The 22,521-nt window shown below is 36.3% G+C and overlaps 1 protein-coding gene across 4 annotated transcripts in view; it reads left to right on the top strand.

Moving 5' to 3' along the window:
• LOC129083658 (UDP-glucuronosyltransferase 2A1-like) overlaps nucleotides 1-22,521 on the top strand; it is a 53,310-nt gene that overhangs the window by 17,707 nt on the left and 13,082 nt on the right. For all 4 annotated transcript variants that reach the window (XM_054589545.1, XM_054589536.1, XM_054589564.1 and 1 more), the window contains one exon: nucleotides 21,826-21,974. In XM_054589545.1, coding sequence (XP_054445520.1) covers nucleotides 21,826-21,974 — 149 coding nt within the window. The remainder of the gene's footprint in view (nucleotides 1-21,825; nucleotides 21,975-22,521) is intronic.

Here is a 22,521-nt window from a genome sequence, read left to right as displayed (position 1 = left end):
TTCCTTCAGATTTATACCCAGAAGAGAAATTGCTGGATCTTATGGCAGATCTGTTTTTTAGGTTTTTGAGGAACATCCATACTTTTTTTCATAATGAGTGCACCAATTTATGTACCCACCAACAATGCACAAGGGTTCCCTTTTCTCCACATCCTCACTAACACGTAACATTTATATCTTGTCCTTTTGATAATTATTGTTAACAAGTGTGGGGTGATATTTCATTTTGTTTTTGATTTGCATTTCCCTAATTATTAGAGATGTTGCCCTCCTTTGCATGTGTCTTTTGCCCATTCAATGATTTCTTTGGAAAAATACCTATTCAGGTCCTATGATCATTTTTAATTGGATTATTTGATTTCTCCTTTTGTTGTTGAGTTGTATGAATTCCTTATGTATATTGAGTAGTAACCTCTTTTCAGATATATGGTTTTCAAATACTTTCTCCCATTCTGTAAGTTTCCTATTTGTTTTTGCCAAACATTTCTTTTACTGTGCAGCTTTTTAGTTTGATGTAATTCCACTTATTTATTTTTGCTTTAGTTTGTGCTTTGGGTGTCATATCCATCAAATTATTGCTAGGACCGATACCAAGGAGCTTTTTTCCTATGTTTTTTCCTAGGAGTTCTATGGTTCCAGGTCTTGTCTTTGACTTTAATTTATTTTGAGGTAATTTTTGTGAATAATGTAAGATAGTAATTCAATTTCATTCTTTTTCATGTGAATATTCAGTTTTCCCAGCACCACTGTTGAAGGGACTATGTTTTCTCTATTGAGTATTGTTGGTTCCCTAGTCAAATATTTGTTGACTATATGTTTATTTCTGAGCTCTCAGTTGTGTTCCGTTGGTCCATGCATCTGTTTTTATGCTAATATTATACTGTTTTGATTACTATTGCTTTATAATATAGTTTGAAATTAAGATGTGCTATGCCTTCAGTTTTGATCTTCTTTCTCAGGTTTGATTTCATATAAGTTTTAGAATTTTTTTTCTATTTCTGTAAAGAAAGCCATTGGAGTCTTTTTAAAATTAATCTTCATTGTATTTTTTCCATTAGCATTTAGTCCCTTATCACCACTGCCATTTCAATCACCATACTGTTGTCCATGTCCATGACATTGGAATCTTAACAGGGCTTTCGTTGAATGTCTAGATTGCTTTTGCTGGAATATTTTAACACTATTAATTCTTACAATCCATGAACATGAGATAACTTTCCATTTATTTGTGTTTTCTTTAATTTCTCTCATGTTTTAATTTTTTCCAGATTTTTTACTACCTTGGTTAAAATATATTCTTATATTTTATTGTTTTTGGTGCTATTGTAAATGAGAAAAATATTTTTTATTTATTTTTCAGCTGTCTTATTTTTAGTTTATAGAAGTGCAGCTGAATAATGTAGCCTGTAACTTTAGTAAATTAATTTATTAGTGCTAACAGGTTTTTGGTGGTGTCTTGGGTTTCCTATATATAAGATCATGTCATCTGCAAACAGAGACAATTTTGCTTCTTCCTTTCTGTTCATATTACCTTTTATTTATATTTCCTGCCTGATTGCTCAGGCTAGGACTGCTAGGACTTTTACTACAATGTTGAATATAAGTGTTAAGAGTGGGCATGAATGAAAAAAATGTATAATGAAGATTATATATTAAAAGAAAAGAAAAGCTTTCACTCTTTCACCATTGAGTATGATATTAGCTGAGTGCTTTTTGGTGTATTTTTATAAAACATATTAGGCTTGGCAATTCATTGCAAAGGAATCTGTGGCAATTTTTGTATTTCCTAAAATGTAGGAATTCTCTCTCTCTACTTGTGTTAATTATTGTTAATGTTAGATAGAATAGATAGATAGAACATATACTGCATATACTGTTACGTATTAAAGTTGTAAAGTATATTATTTAAAGTTCTGAGAACTATCTTTTAAAGTGTCTTCTTTATTTCTACTGTCTTTACATTTTTGTTCTTTTTTATTATGAGTATTTTTGTTTGCTTTTCTTATATTCACTCATATATTAGTGATGTTCTCCATTGACCCTTGTCTTGGTTTTTTATCTTGCTTTGGCAAAACGCAAGAAGTTTATTAAAAATTGAAGCTCACTCTCACTGCTCTGTGAACCCTTTGTTTTGTGATTTAACTTATCTGGCATACTAAATGGTTAGGTGCACTTGGTCCTAAGATCTTCATCCGCAAAGTTATTAGCCAGACTACTGCAAAACATACAAATTATGTCCCCTCAGATCAAGTAGCCCTCTGTAATATGCATTTACATGACCATGAACTAGACCAGCCCAAAACAGTTCTGCTTAGTTTCCATCAGAATTGTGAGCAGAGCCATGAGCTAAATAGAACGTCATTATTTTAAGACAATAAGGCTTTGGGTAGTTTGTCATTCAATATTGGAAAACTGATAAAAAGACTTCTAGTTTTGGCTTACTCTATTTGTTAAACCCTAGAATTCTACCTTGCTTTCACCTCTACATAAGCACTTTCTTTCCTGCACTTTAGTATGCAATGACATGCTATAAATGTTTAACAACATTTCTTAGGAAGCTTTTACTCATGCCTTATAACACATTCCTGATTTTAAAATGGGCATTGTGTTTTCTAAACCTCTCTCAATCAGTCACCTTACACCATATCTTGGGTACTTTCTAACTGCCTGGTGTCATCAGACATATTCAACATATATTAATCATAATCAACTTAATTTTTTTAAACTACCCTAATAATAAACATTGTTTTTATTCACAGAAAACTAAATAAGTTTCTCATTATTTCATGTATAATCTTTGAAAATATATCTTTCTGGTTCAAAAAACACTTGTCTGTCTATAATGCCACACAACCTCCAGTTTTGCTTCACTTAGAACAAATTCGGATGCTCATAACTTAAAGAAAAGAATTTTCATTTCAAAGAAATCATCTCATATTTACTGCACCTTTTAAACTCCACTTCTTTTTGTGTTCTTCTAAGTATTTAGTCTACCTTTCCTAACTCAGCCAGCTAAATAAAAAATCAATATTTAACATTCATTCTTAACTTATATTTTCCATACCGAGCAGTATGTTTTTCTTATATGTCAATTTTTTATTGATCTTATGATGATATTAGTACTATTGTTCAAAATAATATTATAAATTCTGTTATATTTGGGAATGTGGAAATGTCACTACACTATTTCTCAATATCGATGTCCACATGGTTCATTTATGATGATCTTTCTTTTTGACGCAAGCTTCATTTTTGTATTAAAATTTATTATGATCTAACCTTCCACTGAAGCATTTTTCTAAACATTCAGATTATTCTGATGATTAATTCACCTTGGAATTTCTTCTATGAGAAGCCTTTGAAGCCAGGGTCAAAGTTTCTTCAAATAGGCTTTTCTAATTCGAATTTTATTGGAAATCCATATGACAGTTGACTGTGTTAAAAATTTTAAAGGAAGATTACCAAGTGAAAACCAGCCATTTACCTTACTGTAAGCTTCTGTGTAAAGAAATTGATTTGTACGGGTGAGGAGAGGCCTTGGAAATCTGGCATTAGATAAACGTATGTGTGGGGTGGAGAGTCTGGCAAGCTCTCAGGTTTTTTCACTCCCCTATTCCTGCCACATACTATTATTTGAAGAAATAAGTCGAGTTTTGGTGGAAACTTGTACATCAGAATTTCTGTTTTTACTTTGTTTAAGGAGTCTGCTGATTTTTTACTTTCTTGGCAAATCTAAAAAAGGAGGGGTAGTGATTTTATATTTCATCCAGAATTTTTAATATTTCAGTTTGACATAAATAAAAACATGCCTACACTTCTAAATTTATTCAGAAGAATCCTCTACATAACCTAAATTCTTAGTTTTTTCATATAAGGAAATAAAGATATTTCTCTAATAACACATATTTTTAGGTCAGTATCTGAGCTGTGTTGTGTATCACTCTTCTTTGGCTTTGTTTGTACTGTTTATAATATATCATAAACCTTGTTATATAGTGAGTAGATAAGTTTATCAGCCTTTCTTATCTATCACTTCTGGGTTATTTATCGTTTATAAAAGGACTTTCATACCCTAAGAGTATAATATTACCTCAATTTTCTTCTAGTAGATTTATGGCCCTGTTGTATCTTCTTGTTTCTGACTTTTGTTTGGCCTCTGCTTTCTACCAGTTACCACTAGAATTTACTCAAAGCCTAATTATGAAACAGAGTACATCTCTCCAATCCTTGACCCTAGATTTGTCTTTGGGTCTTCTAAACAAAGACACTCTGGCTTTTTGTTTTATAGCAAAACAGAAACACTCTCAAGGGGTTTAAAATTTCAATAACATGTCCTGTTCAAATTATTGAATTTAATATAATTTTATAGCTGAATATAACCCTTGATAAAACTTAAGACACAAATACATTAATGTTCTCTCTTCCAAATGATACTTCTTCACCTGCTATGTATCATTCTTAAAGACTTAAAGTGTCCTTTCTTCATTTCCTTCCTCCACCAAGCAACTTCCTTCCTGAGATTTGCCCCTCCTCAGTTCATCTCTGCCATCTAAGATCCATCTCACTTATAGGTGTCCAATAAGTATTGGCTTAACTGATTTATTTCCTATAATTCTGTAAACTCATTTTATATTGGTAATAGTATCTTACCTGCCTCTTTATTCTATGTGCATTGTATAGAATCTGGCCCATACTAAATGCGAAAGCTGCTCCTTAAAAGTATGAAATACTAAAGGATTTGGAGAGGAGTTGGTTTGAATAGATGGGTGATTAAACACAAAGTCTATATTTCCATATGTATGTCCCCCTTGAGACTTAAGTGCTCCTGGGCCAAACTGATATCTCCACAGACTTGTGCAATCGTTAACTCACACAGTGTAGGGCAGGAAATCTTTCCATAGCTACACCTTCTTTAGTGTTTCATGACTTTGCTAAAGCCACTATCACACTTTGGTTGCTTAAACTAGAAATTGAGTACTTCCTTTGTTTTTTAGCTACTCGTCACTTCTTCTCATCAGTCATAAGACTTTCATTCACAAACTAATATTATATTCTCCCTGACACTTTACCATATCTTGCTTTCCTAATATTTACTTTTAACCCTTGTTAACATAAAAGTAAAAAGCCAAAGTAAGAGGGAAGTATTTACTTGAGATTTTTTTAAAAAATTGAAATCTAGGGGCATAAAGGAAGGAAGAAATCCAAACTTTGTCACAATTACAGGGTGAAGAAAATGGATTTTTATGAGAAAGGTAAGAGAAATAATTATACAAATAGAAGAAAGGAATTTCTATTGGTGCTAACAAACTAAGTAATTCTTTAACTATACATGGCTGGTTACCGATTAAGAATATCCAGAGGACTCCAAGATGGTAATTGAGTAGGTAGACATTATATTCACTTCCCCCAGGCCAAACTAGAGTTACCACTAAAATATAAAGCAATCAACATGAATAACACACTGAAGACTGGCAGAAAAAAAAGTGTCATGACCAAAGATTTACAGAAGAAGCCACATTGAGAGTGGAAGGAAGGGCAGAGATGGGAAAAGAGCTGGCCTCACTCCCAAGGGATAGCTCAGCTGCAGGGGATTCCTCCTGAGCAACGTGAGGTCTCAACCCCAAGCCATCCTCTGCAACCCAGAGCCCTTGAGCCAGAGACAGGTGCCCACTTAACATCTGGCTGTGAAAATCAGCAAATATTCTGCTTTCCAAGGAGAGACAGGGGTCTGCTAGAGACATAGGAGCTCTCTTAAAGGGCCAATGCACAAAATCTCACTCACAGCCATTCATCCTGGGCTCTGGTAGAGGGAAGGCAGAGCAGACTAAGGTCACATGAGAAGAGACTGAGGTCTGTGGTCTGGGGAAAGAACTAAAGGGTTAGCAGCAAGCATCCCTGTGCTGAGTCCCTCTCCTATGCTGCAGATACCACCTTTCTTGGGTGGAACCTTCCCCTCCTATAGCATCAGCCTGAGAAAATGCAATAGCCCTGCTCTCTGGATTCCCTGTTTCCTGACCCTGAGCTTGTGCAGTGCTGAGGAGTCAGCTGCCTGGCCCAGGGTGTAGAGGTCTGGGAAGGTTCATCGGTGTCAGTGACAGAGCAGTGTGTCTTTGAGCAGGGGCCATTTCCCCCAGTGTCACATGAACTTGACTGGTGCCTCCTTGTTGTGGTAGATTTGCTACCTCCACTCTCTGGACTCTTGGCAGCCCCACCCTTCCAAACCTTGCTGGCTCCACCCTGCTGAGGTCTGGGTAGAATCTAGAGCAGAATGAGTTGTGAGGCTCGGGGCCGAGGCCACTGCCCCAACTTGTACTGAAGCCTAATCAAAACCTCCTCCTCACAGGAATTCCACTAGCCCCAACATCCCAACTGTCAGTGGTCCTACCTTGCTGTGATTGAGCTCTGGCCATAATGTGGGCCGGGCTGATTTGTGTGGCTCTTGGATGCGGACGTTTTTCCATCGCACACCTGACTGGTGCAGAGCCTTCCCTCACTTGGCCAAATCATGATCTGTTTGGGTATGATAAACTCTACTGGCCTCACCCTGAGACCCTGCTGCATCACAAATGTATGCAATCACCCAGCAGGTGGCAGCTAGATTGGTATATCATGAAGCATTTGTTGAGTGGCCTCAAACACAGAACTGATACCAAGTTTAAACCCGCGTGGATCTGGTAAACACCATTGTCCCCTAACCAGTGACTCACTGAGAACCTACCTCAAAAAAAACCCTACTACTGTTTGGCTTAGTCAGTGCTTTTTCAGTGACTTAAGTGAAACAGGCAACCTGCAGGCAGAGGCAGGTAGAGAGGGATCTCAGGGTTCCTTGGGACTTTTGCTGACTGGACCCCAGGCCTGGTTCTGATGAATGTCAGCTTTGTTGCACAGCTTGATCCTTTCAGCCCAACAAAGGCAGGCACAAACTGTGGATCTAATTTAACCAACAAGGCTATCACTTAAAATTGAAGAAGAAATGAAGAGCTTTCCAGTTAAGAAAAAGCTAAAAGAGTTAGTTACCACTGAACCAGTATTACAAGAAAAATTAAAGGGTCTTCTTTAAGAAGGAGAAGAAGAAGGAGGAGAAGGAGGGGGAGGAGGAAAGAGGAATGTAGTTAAAAGAGTAAAATGGCAAAAAATACATACCTATCAATAATCACTTTAAATATACATTCTCCAATCAAACGATATAGGGTAGCTGAATGGATAAGAAAACAAGACCCACACATATACCTTCTACAAGACACATACCTCACAATGAAAAATACACACAGACTAAAAAAGTAAAGGGATTAAAAAAAGATACTCCATGCAAATAAATTTTTTTAAAAAGCTGGGGTAGCAATACATGTAACTAAAAAAAAATAGTGTTTAAAACAAAGTCAATGATAAGAGACAAAGGAAGACACGACATAATGATAAAGGGATGGATCCAACAAGAGATATAATCCTTATAAACACTTACATACCCAACATAGGAATACCTAAATATGTGAAGCAAATCTTGATGGGTATAGAGGGATAGATTGATAGTAATACAGTCATAATAAGGGATTTTAACACCCTATTAACATCAATAGATAGATCTTCCAAACATAAAATTAACAGAGACAATGGTCCTAAATGACACAATAGAGCAGATAGTTTGATATCTTCAGAGCATTTTACCCCAAAGCAATAAATTATACATTCTTTTCAAATGCACATGGAACATTTCCAAGGATAGTCATATATTAGAACATAAAACAAGCCTCGGTATATTTAAGAAGATTAAAATCATATTTATAAAGCATCTTCTCCAACAATAATGGGTGACACTAGAAATCAATCACAAGGAAAAACTGAAAAACACACAAAGACATGGAGACTAAATACATGTACTAATCAATTAATGGGTTAAGAGTGAGATCAAAGAAGAAATCAAAAGATATCTTGAAACAAATAAAAATGAAAACACAGTGACCCAAAATCTATGGGACACAGCAAAGGTGTCCTAAGAGGAAAATTTATGGCATTACAGGCTTATTAAAAAAAAAAAAAACTCAAATAAATGATCTAACTTTACATTTAAAGGAAAATAAGAACAGCAACACTGAAAGGAAAAGAAATCAACAGAGACAAGAGGGAAGGAGGGAAGGGGGGCGGGGAAAAGGAAGGGAATGGGAAAGTCAGGGAACATATAGCAAGGACTCATGGACAAAACCAAAGGGGAAGAGCTGAGGGAGGGAAGGAGGGAGGGGGCAAGGGAAAGTGGTGGGGAGTAGGCAGAGACAAATGTATTTGAAAAAATAAATTAAAAAAAAAAGAATTAGACATTCTTTCCTCTTAAAAAAAAAAAAGAATTAGAATGAGCTCTGGCTAATGTGGCTCAGTGCATTGTGTGCCAACCTGTGAACCAAAGGGTCGCCAGTTCGATTCCCAGTCAGGGCACATGCCTGGGTTGCGGGCTAGGTCCCCAGTAGGGAGCATGTGACAGGCAACCACACATTGATGTTTCTCTCCTTCTTTTCCTCCTCCTTTCTCCTCTGTCTAGAAATAAATAAAATCTTTAAAAAAAGAGAATTAGAATGAGAACAACAAACAAAGCCCATATTAAATAAAGGAAATAATAGAGATCAGAGCAGAAATAAACAAAATAAAGTTTAAAAAAATCCATAAAATCAGTGAAACCAAAAGCTAGTCCTTTGAAAAGATAAACAAGATTTACATACTGTTAGCTAGACTCATGAAGAAAAAAAGGGAGGACCCCAATAAATGAAATCAGAAATACACCAAAGGTATTTATAAGATTGTAAGAAAATATTACAAACAACTACATGCCAGCAATTTGAACAATCTGGATGAAAAGAATAAATTCATACAAACATAAATCTTCTAAAACTGAATCAAGAAGAATCAGAAAATATGAATGGAAATATTACAACTCATGAAATTGAAGCAATAATCAAAAACTCTCAACAAACAAAAGCCAAGGAGCAGATGGCTTCACAGGTTGAATTTTACCAAACATTCAAAGAAGAATTAACACCTATCCTCAAACTATTCCAAAAATTCCAAGAGGAGGGAAGACTTCCAAGTTCACTTTAAGATTGTTCTAATTAGAAAATCAGATAAAGACAATACAAAGAAAATTATAGGCCGATATTCCTGATGAAGAGAAATGCTAAATTCTTCAACAAGATATTAGCAAACCAGATCCAGTGATCAGGGAAATAAGTTAGTCAGAGAAAGACAAGTACCATATGATTTCACTTGTAGGTGGAATCTAATTAACAAAATTAACTAACAGGATAGACCCAGACTCTTAGATACAAGAACAAACTGACAGCTATCAGAGGGGAAGGGGCTTGGGAGGCTGGGTGAAAAAAGTGAAGGATTTAAGCAAAAAACAAACAAACAAACAAACAAACAAACAAACAGAAAATACCCAAAACCTGATAGACACAGACAACAGTATGGTGATCACCAGAGGGCAAAGTGGGTGATAGTAGGTAGAAGAGGGTAAAGCGGGGATAAATAGTGATGGAAGGAGACTTGACTTGGAGTGGAGAGGAACACACAATACAATATGCATATGATGTATTATAGAATTGTATACATAAAACCTATATAATTTTGTTAACCAATGTAACCTCAATCAATTCAGTTTATAAAATTCAAAACCCACAAAATTATAGATGTTTATCAAAAAAAAGAATGTCCAGAATTATCAGTTCTTGTCAGGACGTCTGCTTTCCTGTTAGCTTTGTAAACAGTTGTGTATGAGACAATGTTTTTTTGGCTGAGTACAAAGGTCATTTTGTTCAGTTCAGGCATTCCATAGGATTCAGGGAGCAAGACCTTTCCTCTGGAATGGTGGCTCCAACTCCATTCTGAAGAGGCTTTATTTATGTCAATATTTCCATGCTTTAGACATTTTTTTCTCTACTACTCAACTCCTATTTAGATGCTACAACTATTTTACTAAAGGGTACATATGACCATATTTTGAACTTCATTGAAAATTTGAGTAAATGTCATTTTATGGAGGTCAAAACTGAACCAAAAGTATGGTATTCAAGGTTCTCTATAATGTCTTATTTTAATTACTGTTTTTTTCTACACTGCTCTGTGTTTACCTCCACTCTTTTCAAGCTGAACTGATAACTGTGTACCTAACTGCCCATATAGTCATTCCTTTTCTCCTTTTCTTCCTTTCACTTTCAAAACCCTCTGTCTCTCACCTTGTGTCTGGGCTCAGCTGAAATGCCTCCTCCAACTGAACCTTTGTCTAATTGTCTCCACATTGGAGTGACAGTGTCTTTTGGTGCCTTGAAACAATATACCTGTACATAACATTCGGTATAGTTCTCCTGTCATCATGTAATGTATGTGTCTTAGCTACATACTAGCTATAGTAGCATGTAACCAGTTTTATGACAAAAATCTACTGTTTCCCCAAATTATCAATCACCTTGTTCCATAGGATACCATATTATTTACTGGACCTACTTAAATGAGTTATTCTATTATGTTTAAAAATTGTCAAGTAAAAATATTTTTCTCTTTTAACATTTAAAATGAACTCCAAAAAGGCTGCAAACATTTTCTACAAAAATTTTAAATAATATTTCATATCTCCTCCTGAACAAGTATCATGCAACACTATGTCCAGTGAACAACACTGACAAAGTTCTCTGCATGTGTCAGTTAACTACAGAAATTAATTTTTAACCTTATATCTAAACTGCCACTTTAGCTCTGAGCCTAGCAAATATTCAGCCTCTGCAGAGCAGTGTGTGAAAGAACTCTGCCATGGTGTCTGAGAAATGGATTTCAGCAATTCTACTGCTGCGGTTCTGCTGTGCTGGCTGTGGATTCTGTGGGAAGGTCCTGGTGTGGCCCTGTGACATGAGCCACTGACTCAATCTAAAGATTATTCTGGACAAACTCACAGAAAAGGGACATGAGGTGACTGTGTTGGTTTCTCCAAACTCTTTCATCATTGACTACAATAAGCCTTCCACACTGAACTTTGAGGTGATCCCTGTGCCTCATAACAAAGAGTTTGCTGCAAATACACTAAATGGCTTTTTAGATTTAGCTATGAATGTCATGCCAAAATTGTCACGCTGGCAGTCAGCAACAAAATTGCAAGAATTTTTTCTTCAATTGAGTAAACAATTAAAATTTATGTGAGAGAGTGTAGTCTACAACCAGTCAGTCATGAAGAAGCTCCAGGACACCAACTATGATGTAATGATTACAGACCCTGTGGTGCCCTGTGGAGAGCTGATAGCTGAGTTGCTGGAAGTCCCTTTTGTGTACACACTGAGGTTCTTTATGGGTGGCACTGTGGAGAAGTACTGTGCAAAACTTCCAGCTCCACTTTCCTATGTGCCTGTTGTCATGGGGGGACTACCAGATAGAATGACCTTTATGGAAAGAGTACAACACTTCATGCTTTCCATTTTCTTTGACTTCTGGCTCCATCAATATGACATTCAGCTTTGGGACCAATTTTACAGTGAAGCATTAGGTAAGAGGTTACTTTTCATTCTAAAGTAGTTATTAAAAGAAACAGGATATTTAAGAAAAGTCTAGGAAAATGAAAGCGCTATATTTTAAAACTTTAATTTCCAGTTAAAAGTCTATAATTTATAGCAGTAAATTGCTACCAGTATTAATGAGGAAGGGGAAGCAAGAAATATCTTGTGGTTACTTTTTCATTAGTCATCAGTCATTTTCAAAATTCATTTGCATTTTGTAAGATACCTTGATATTTAATAGATTGTTATCAAAACTGAACAAAACATAAAACATACTAATAAATGTCAATCTAATGGAAAATGTATTTTTTTTGTCAGATGTAGGATATCACAAATAAGTATTGTGCACTGAGTTTACATAGTGGAGGATGTTTGACTTTTTACTGGTAAAAAGAGTGTAATGTTTGTTGTAAGAGTAAGATTATTTCACTTTGCTGGATTCCAGTAATAAATTAAAACCTGAGCTTTATTAACACCAGGATTAAGTTTGGAATCTATTTTCCTTTGCCTGGATTTTGATCCACAAATTTTGAGAATTATAGATTATTACATTCAAAATCTATACTATTCTCTTATTAGACCAAAGTGCCTGTTATTCTTGTCTCTCTCACAAATTTATGATAAAACTGCAGTAAGTCCTGTGGGAACTGTTTTATAATAGCTGGTCAAAATTAAAAGTTTCCTAGGATGTTTTATACATCTTGGGGGAGTATTGTACAGAAACCCGAACAAAACAATAAAAACTCTAAAAGAGATTATAGTTTGAGTTTTTGAAAGATAGCATTTTTTACTTTACTAATTACATATATTCCATCTATTTTAATTGCTTCATCTTAAATAAAATATAGCTTTGTTTTGCAATTTTCACATGTATTGTTCTTATCTAATTCTATCAGCTGAGTTTGTTTTCCACTCCAACTACTTCTGAGAATCACTAAGGAACATGAACTAACAAAGAAAAGGTCATATTGAGTATTAGAAATATTAAATAATTTAACCCCTGCTTATATTAGTTTACTAGAGCTGCCATTGCTGAATACTATAGACTAGGAGGCATAAATAGAAGAAATTTATTTTCTCAGTTCTGGAAACTAGTAATGCAAGACAAAGTGTAGTTAGGGCCTATTTCTCTTGAGGCCTGCCTCCCCGGTTTATAGATGACTGCCTTCTTGCTCAGTCCTCTCATGGTCTTTCCTCTGTGTAAGTACATACCTAGTGTCTCTTCCTCTTCTCGAAGGAGACTAGTCATCTTGAATTAGGTCCTACTCTTAAACTTCATTTAACCTTAGGTACTTCTTTAAGAGACCTATCTCCAAATACAATTAGACTTCACCACATGAACGGTAGAGCAATACAATTTAGTCTATAACACTGTTTTTCCAATAAATGTTTCACAGAACTAATAAAGAAACCCACTTTAGAAATCCTTAGCTTTATACATGATTTTAATTTATGTTCTATTGATTTCACAGTAAATAATTTAACAACCAGTAAGCACTACCTAGGTGCAGGCAGTGTGTTAGGTACTATGGATTCTAAGTAAATAAGACCTGATCTTGGACTCAGTTCTACCATGAGAAACAAATGCAAAACATAGAACTGTAAACATATTTTCTATTTAGGGACACTTTTCTAGTTCCAATTAATAACTTTGTTGAAATGTTTGTCATATTATGCATTAATAAAGTTATAGGATTCGGTACATAAAATATTGCAGAATAAGTGCAGTCCTTAGGATAATAACAAATTTTTAACTTTATCGCCTTAATAGGTTTTTATTTTGCTGTATGTATTTTCATTGGTTTCATCCCTGTATGTGCTTATATTCTTTATTATACAATTCTGAAGACACTAAAAGTATAATTTCAGTTTTGATGTTATAATAAAAATAACTAATAAAATGGCTTTAAAAGTCAAATGGAACAAATACATATAATGAATGATAATTGGTTTAATATTTCTCCTATGTAAGCATGATGAACTTATGTTTACATCATGATATCATCTATGCATTATTATACATAAGTATGCATATATGTCTTTTTTTCTTTTTTTAACCAACAGGAACAATTACAAAACATTCATTTTTGGCTCTTTTTTTGACCTGCTATAGATTTGACATCTTTCCTCAGAACATTCCAAAGTTTTGTTTATAGTGACTTAGAAATACTGATTTGAATGGATGTATCAAGTTATTGAACTAGTCTAATGATGAGAGCTGCTTTGGCTGTTCCAACTCGGGTATTACAAGAAATGTTTCGCTAAACTTATTGTCCTTAAGTGCCTTCTCTGGAATGCCTTCTGAAATGACTTGCCTGTGACTCTACTTGAGGAAGTATCACTCTTTTCAGAAGTATGTCCATGGTGGTTTTCTTGTTTGTTTGTTTTTGTCACTGATTTGCTTATAGCAGGTAATGTAACATGAACATTCCTCTCTATTAATGAAAAGTTTTTGATGTTGGGGGGGTCCATGTTTTCAAAACTTTTTAAGGAGTTTCTTGAAGTCTAAAAATGCCCCTACTAAACCCTTCATTGTGAACTTCCTTAGGAGTTTTTTTTCTTTTTCTTCTTCAGCAGTTCCCTCTTCTCTTGCCGCTTCTTACGCTATGAATTCCTGGTCCCTTCCCAACACCTCTTCATTAGTCAGTTTGTAACTGAATGCAGGTCTGGCTGCTGACCACTACAAAAGCCAATACTCAAGAGGCACTGATGTAAAGGAAAGTGTCTTATTTGCAGATGCCAGCCAGCTTGGAAGATGGGGGATGCATGTCTCAAAGCCCATCTCCTGGGAAGATGGAGGACTCATGACTCAAAGCCCATCTCCTCATCTCAGAGAGTCAGAGGTTTTCATAAGGAGGGAGAGGGGAACAGAAGAAAGAGATCGAGTGAGGAGGTTGCAAGGTTCTCTATATGCAGAAGAGCACAGTCCGTTCCAGTAAGGCAAGATGTGCATCATCCTGGTTTAGTCATCCTGGATTCACATCTTCCTGATTTCATGTCATCCTGGCTCCATGGTAGAAAGTCAAAAAATTGCCTGGGGCTGGTATGCCTGAGGGTCAGAGTCTGTACCTTTTGAAGTTAGTTCCTAGGATTCTTATACAAACATGCTGCTCATCTCCAAGCCACATATTAGAGTCAGCACTTCAAGAAACAATGTCAAAAGAATGGTGGGGTGGGTTACAGCTTTCCACTGTTGCAAGTTCCACAGGAACCATCTCCTGGAGTTCCTCAATGTCATATTCATCCAAACCCAGGTTTAAGTTGTTTGTTACTTTAGTGATTGTGCCTCTGGGTTATAAACTTTACAGTTGTTTTTCACTGTTTTCTTCCACTTTACATGGAGCAGAATGGTCTGGAGTGGAGTATAGCTTCTTATCCTTGTAGTAGTCTAGAGAAAGCTAGAGTTGAGTATTTCCCTTTGTCCAGGTCAGTTAAGCTGATAAAACCCCAGCACAATACGCTGTGGTTAATTAGTTTCCCCTGAAGGCAGATCATTTTAATAATAGTGTTGTAGAATATCTAAAATAATTTTTTACCTCCCCCAGCTAAAAGAATATTTTTAAATCAATATTTACTGTGGAAAATTGGTCAAGCTCCTTGAAGTAATCACATAATATTGTGAAGACTCCCCTTATGACCAGGTCCCCTTGGGGTCTTTTTAACTCAGATTTGTTCACATTGAACTTCCGGGATTTGTAAATCACGGTTCAGGTTTTCCTACCCAGATACTGCTTGTGCAGTGATTTCTATTCCTGAGCTTCTGCTGCTGAGTGCTTGCTCAGGCAAGCTGAGAATCCCTGTAGATTCCAAGAGAATATATAGATATATCACTAGAAAGAATGAGAGAGCTTGATAATTGGATGGATAAAAAACAATATGAAGAAGCAACTGAAATTACTGTACATAAATAAAAGATAATTTCATTAAAATGTACCCTTCCACTTTAAAATTTTTGAATAATTTTACAAAGTTGTATGAATCATTTATGAATCTTACCCAAACCCTTTATAGAACAGTAAATAAAGCTATCATGTTCATTAATTAAAAAAATTCATACAGATGTCTGTTCTCCCCAAATAAATCTATAGATTCATTGTAATTCTCTTTAAAATCTCAAAACCTAAGTTTCAAGAAACTTGACACTTTCTGTAGAACTTTACATGTAATTTTAAAATCTATATAGAACAGCAAAGAGCTAAGAATAACCAAGGTACTCTAGTAGAAGAGATAGAAGTGAAGAGGGTATTATCCTTTCATATATCAAGAACCAATCATTAGCAAGATATCGAATAAGATGTCATTCATGCATTTCCTGACCCAACCACAATAATTTGGGTCATTCTATTTGGAACAATCTATTCACAGAGAAATGTGCCTTTGTGGGAGTTTTGAGATCCATGTAGCAGACTGTGAAACCCCAGTGCAGTCCAAGACCAAGGAAAGACCTTTCTGAAGGCAGACCTGCAACCAGGTATCTGACTCATATACTGGGGTCCTGGCTATAAACACAAAAACAGCTCTGTACCTCTGAGAACTCACCTACAGTCTTTCTTTTAGTTCTGTCACCAGCTCCACATGCCAAGGGACCCATGAGGAAGAGTCATGCCTACTTGTGTGTTGAGTAATATATAAGCATTGTAGATAAGTACTGAAGAGAAGCCTTGAAAAAATAGTGGTGGTCCAATTCCTTGTTCCTGGGCAAGGGTAAGAAGAAAAAAGGAAGAGAAAAAGGGAAGAAAGGTAGGGAGGCAGGATAGAAAGAAAAAAGAGAATCCCTAAAGGACAAAAAGTAAAAAGAAGAGAAACTGTCCCAATCTAAAAAATACACAAAAATAAAATACTGAAGAGATTAATACCTTCAGAAGAAAACATAGCCACAGCTTATTTGAAGACAGTATAAAATATCTTTATGCATAGTAAAAAAAAAGATTTGCTCAAGTACATAAAGAAAAAAAATAAAATGATTAATTCAAATCCATTAAATTTAAAACCCAAAAATCATCATGTAATATTTGAGAATGAGAAATATTTGATGTGAAGGAAAGTGGTTTATTTGTAGATGCTGGCAATTTGGAAAATAGGGGACTCACGACTCAAAGCCCATCTCCTCATCTCACAAACTGTGAGGGTGTGGGGAGTAAGGGGGAGCCCTTGAAAGTCTGTGTGCATCGTCCCCACCAGCTGGGAAAAGGAAAACCTTGAGGCTGTGTATTCATCCCAAGGCCTAGAAGGGGAGGGGGCCTATAGTACCCGAAGAAAAGCCCCTAAAACAACTTTGGTTAACTGCCTGCTTCCCATCATATATACAAAATGAACAGATAGAGTCTGGAACAAGATAATGATTTGAGCTAACAGACCCGCACCCATGCCTATGTTTGGATAGTCATGTCTCCCCCGGGGAAGCTGGCACCACCTTTACCCATCAATCAATATATAACTTCTTCATCCCCACCCTTCCAACTGGAAGTCCTCAGAACAAAGGAATAGGGCTCTTCTCTTTTCTTGTCTCTTTTTGCCACACAGGGGAGAGAGGGGCCCTGGCCACCTTGGCTTTGGCCACCCTGCTTTGGCCACCCCGCTCTTGTTGCTCTCCCATTAGAATTTAGCACTAATAAACTTTGCGTGCATGCTCACAGGCTCACTGACCTGTAATTCTTCCCTGCGTTGGCAAGAAGACCAGGGTTTCTCTGGTGCGTACTTTTGCTCAATTTTATTCTCTTCACTTTCAATTGGTTTTATATTTGATATTGTGGGTCACTGCTGCAAATTAGAATTTTAGCGGACTACACTAGTGTGTGACTACACTAGAAGTGGTCTACAGGTTATGCATAATAATTTCACCCAGGGAGTTGGTAATCAAAGCAGGATGTCACACAAATGGAACAAGACATCTAAAGGACATAAATATTTTGGTATGAAAGCTGTGAGGTGGTGTTCTCATCCAATCTTGAGCAATTTCAAGCTCAGTATCTTTGTGAAATGCTTCTTTCTTAGCAAATTAAAGCAGTTGAATATATAACCTCAGACACATATTTAAACACTGCAGAGTAATGACTAAAAAGGGGCTATCTAACCTGGGGTGTGTATGATCACCAATTTTGATTAGAATCCTCAAGAAAAGAGGAATGTCATCTGAGTTTTTTTATTTTTTTAATTTTTTTATTTTAAAATCACATTTATTCTATTACAGTTGTCTCAGTTTTTTCCACTTCACCCTTCCCATCCATCCCACCCCACTCCCTCTCCCATAGTCCATTCCCCACTCTGTTGTCCATGTCCATGCATCATTCATACATGTTCTTTGTCTAGTCCCTTCTCCTTCTTTCCACCACTGACCTCTTTCCCCTTCCCCTCTGGTCACTTTCATTCTGCTCCATGTTTCCTTTCCTGTGGTTTATTTTGTTCATTAGTTTATTTTGTTGAATAGATTCCACTTATAGGTGAGATCAAATGGTATTTGTCTTTCACCGACTAGCTTATTTCACTTAGCATAATATTCTCCAGTTCTATCCATGTTGTCCCAAAAGGTTGGAGTCCCTTCTTTCTTTCCTTTTTTTAAAATGCAGATTGATTTTATTTATTTATTATTAAATGTCAAGATCCATTGTAAAATGTTAAAAAATTTAAATCCATTATAAAGTCTCAGCAATTAAAACAACATGACATCAGCACAGAAATGACCAAGTAGATCAATGAAATAAAATGAACATTGTAGAAACAAATGTATATATTTAACAATGTAATATATGATTAAATTGATATTTGAAATCAATGGGAAAAATAAGGCTTATTCAACAAATAAGGTACATGGACCACTATTACTTGAAATAAAACAAATATAGAGCTCTATTTCACACATTATACAAATAATATTCAGGTGAGTTAAAAATCAATATGTAAAATCTAAGGAGTTTTAGGAGAAAATACAAACTAATATTTTTCTTACCCTGAAGTAACATTCAAACCCAGAATGTATAAAGTAAGTTATTGACAATATGACTATATTAAGCATTTAAGACTATATAGTAATATACATATAAAAAAAGCTAAAGGACAAGTAATAGAATAGGAAAGTATATGCAACACATCTAAAAAAGGGTTAATAGTGTTTGGGTTTTTTTTTTTTTAGGGAAAAAATTCTACAACCTTTTAATCAAAAAATGGATAAAGAATACCAAAAAGTCATTTAAAGCTTTTTAAAAAAAATAATAGAAATAGGCAAGAAATAACAGGGTTAGTTTGAACAAGTAATAAAGTAACAATTAAAATAACACATCGTTGTCATAATCAGATTAAATATTAAGAATATTGGTAATATCAAGTGTTGATGACTGTGAAAGGAACTGGGTATTCATAGATTCTATTTCTTCATCTTCTTAAAGCAGTCCCTTTAGCATATTTTGCAATACTGGTTTGGTGGAGGTGTATTCTTTCAGCCTTAGTTTGTCTGGGAAACTCCTTATTTCACCTTCTATTTTAATTGAGAGCTTTGCCGGGTAGAGCAGTCTTAGATGCAGGCCTTTGCTTCTCATTTCTTGGAATATATCTTGCTATTCCTTCTGGCTTGTAGTGTTTCTGTTGAGAAGTCAGCTGCTAGCCATGTCAGGGCACCCTTAAATGTTACTACCTGTTTCTCCCTTGCTACTTCTAGGATTCTCTGTCTGTCTGATATTTGCCATTTTAATGATGATGTGTCTTGGAGTGGGCCTCATGGGTTGCTCTTGAATGGAACCCTCTGTACTTCCTGGACTTGTGTGACTTTTTCTCTGCTCACATTAGGGGTGTTTTCCATCATTACTTTTTAAAACACGTTCTCTATTCCTTGCTCCTCTTCCTCTTCCTCTGGCATCCCTATTATACATATATTATTATGTTTCAGATTGTCCTGTATTTCCCTAAATGCCTCTTTATTCTTTTTTAGTATCTTTTCATTTTCTTGCTCTCTCTGGGAGCTTTTTTCTTCCTTGTCCTCCATCTTGCTGATTTGATCCTCTCCTTCATCTAACCTGCTTTTGATTCATTCTACCATGTTCTTCAATTCAGAAATTGTGTTCTTCATTTACTTTTGTCTCTTATTGATAGTTTCTATGTCCTTTTTCATGCTGATATAATTTGCAGTAGGTTCCTTGTAGTTTCCCTGTAGTTTTTTGTAGTTCTTTCTGAGCTCACTGAGCTCATTGAGCTTCCTTAGAACCATTGTTTTGAACTCAATATGTGAGAGTTTACTTGACTCTATTTCATTTATTTCTTTTTGTGGGGATTCCTCCTTTCCCTTTGACTGGGGGGGTTTCTTTGTCTTCCCATTATTTGTGAGACTCTTCTTTTTTACTTCTGCTTCTTAAATTGATCTATCTTGATTTCCTGACTTTGGTTATGTGAACTCCTAGGGTGGGAGACTGCTGTTTTTTTCTTTCTGGATCTGCCTCTGATGATGTCAGCTGTTGACCCTGTGTGACCTTAGGCAGTCTGTTCAAGACTTGCAGGAATCTACTGCCTGTGGTTGTCTCCTCCAGCTATTAATCTAGTCACTCTGCACTCAGCAGGCCAGCTGAGAGACACCACAGGTTGGGGCAGAGTCCCTCCTCAGGGAGGGGTGATTGGGTTCTGTCACATTGCTGCTGCTCAGGGGCGTGGTCTGCCTGAGCCAGATGGCTGCTGCTGTATGGGGGAGGAGTCAGTACCGGGTTCCCGCCAGCTACTCTCTCCGTTCTCTCCCCAAAGCTTTCATCTCCAGTTTCTCCTCAAGAGTCTCTAGACCACTCTGCACCCACTTTAATCAGCAATCTACTATCTGTGCTGCCTCTCTGTACTTAGCAGGACCGAGTCCCTCCTGGGGGCAGGGCTATTTTGTCCTCTCACCTGTTGCCACTCAGGGGAGGGGTCTCTTGCCTGAGCAAGATGGCTGTTGCTGCCTGGGGAATGAGTCAGCACCAGGATCCCGCCGACTACTCTCTCAGTTCTCTCCCCAAAGCTTCCTCCCCCAGTCTTTCCTCAGGCATCTCTAGCCCACTCTACCCCTGCATTTGCCTGAGACCAGGGTAAGTGGCTGCAAATAAAAATGTATGCATTGGCCCTTTAAACGGCTCTTTGCATCTCCAGCCGCCTGTCTCTGGCAGAGAGCAACCCTGCTGCTTTTCACAGCTGGTTGTTATCTGTGCACCTTTTGGGCTCTGGGACTATAGGCTGGATATCCCCACTTTTGGTTTAGAACCCACTCTTCTCATGGGGATCCAACTGGCCGTTTCAATATCCTTCTGGTGCTGCCACCCTTGGGCACCCTGCCTGCTTTCTCGAGTCTCTACCGCACTCCTTACCAGTTAGGTTGTGCTAAAGCTGATTCTTTTGTCTGTCTGAGGTAATAAGGTTACTCTCTTATTATTGTTCAGCTGTTTGTTCCAGGTGATTTCTCCACGATTTAGTTATAATTCCAGGTTGGTCCTGGGAGGAGGTCAGCGTGACTTCCACTCACTCCGCCGTCTTGATTCTCTGAGTTTTTTTTTTAACTTCGATGGAAAACATGTTTTCTGTGTGTAAATGCAAAAACTTCTCCACAAATCTCCCACAATTAATACTTATAATCTTCCCCTTTCATAAAATATCATTTAAAGATAACACTAAAATAAGTATTGATATTGGTAATGTGTAATGTGTACTTCATATTCCAAATGGAGTTGTAGTGGATATGAATTACTCAGGAAATTCTTGCTTCAGAAAAAAAAAGCAAATCAATCAAAGTAATTGAATTTGACTCAGGAAGATAAGGTAAACTGATATTGGTGGAATTCTTCAACAATATGAATGAATGAGAAAGTATAATGAGCTAAAATGTAGAAATACTTTCTTGACAGGAATCTAGAAAACTATTGAGAGGTTATTTGGTGCTAATATGATGGGGCTTTTCTGACACTGCCATTTAATTGGAAGGAAACAATGAGTGTTGAATTTATCAGTACTTGGAGTTGTGGTTAAATTTTTTATTGATTTCATTTTTTTAATTTATTTTTATCCATTCTTATTTGATTTTGATTTTATAAAATTTATTTTATTGCATGTATTATTTCATACACTACTGTTCTTTCACTACCCAAATTTTCTCTCTCTCTCCCTCTCTCTTTCCCTCCCCGCTCCCTTCCCTTCCTTATGACTTCAAATTCCTCTTCTTTTTAAAATCTAGACATGTAAGTAATCTAGAGAACCTAGATTTATTGTTTCCTTAATAGCATATCAGCAAATTAGTGGTATGTTTATTTTTCTAAAAATACATAAGCTAATAATATGCCCCAAACTTTATTTTCTTCAGGAAAACCCACTACATTATGTGAGACTATGGGGAAAGCAGAAATTTGGCTTATGCGTACATATTGGGATTTTGAATTTCCTCGTCCATACTTACCTAATTTTCAGTTTGTAGGAGGACTGCATTGTAAACCTGCCAAACCGTTACCTAAGGTAGGTGTATTATGCTGGAGGACTTTTTGCACCCATGATAAACATTCTGATTTTCCTCTAAATTTTAGAGCCTAAATAACAGATATGTGCTACTGAGTATCTTCAGTTTGCTACTCCACATCAATTTTCCAAGCCATAAGGATCTCTTATGAATGATATTCCTCTTTTAGACTTCACTTTGATATTTAAGCTGAAGAATGAAGTGATATAATAAGCATGTTAAAAATATGAGCATGTCTATAGTGTGGGTACTAGACTGAAGTGATAGGAAACTAGAGCCTTGAATGTCAGTGAGGAAACTGCTGTGGTCATCTTAATGAGCATGGTGGTATTATGGATAGTAATAGTTACTATGGTTGTTTGAGTAATAAAGAGGTTTTCGTGAGAACTGTCGGATAGATTCCACAGGATTTGCTCAGTGGAAGTATATATTGTCAGAAGACACAGAACCAGAAACAACTTCTTGGATAGCAGCGGCCTTTACTGAAGTTAGAAACAATTAATGGAAACACTTTTTGAGAGGACAATTATAAGTTCAATTTCAAAT

This window comes from Pteronotus mesoamericanus, unplaced genomic scaffold (genome assembly GCF_021234165.1).
Source record: "Pteronotus mesoamericanus isolate MK-2021 breed Mesoamerican mustached bat unplaced genomic scaffold, CSHL_Meso_final contig_130, whole genome shotgun sequence".
NCBI classification, from domain to species: domain Eukaryota; kingdom Metazoa; phylum Chordata; class Mammalia; order Chiroptera; family Mormoopidae; genus Pteronotus; species Pteronotus mesoamericanus.
The sequence above is the reverse complement of the archived record's forward strand: the minus strand, read 5'-3'. Positions and strand labels throughout refer to the sequence as shown.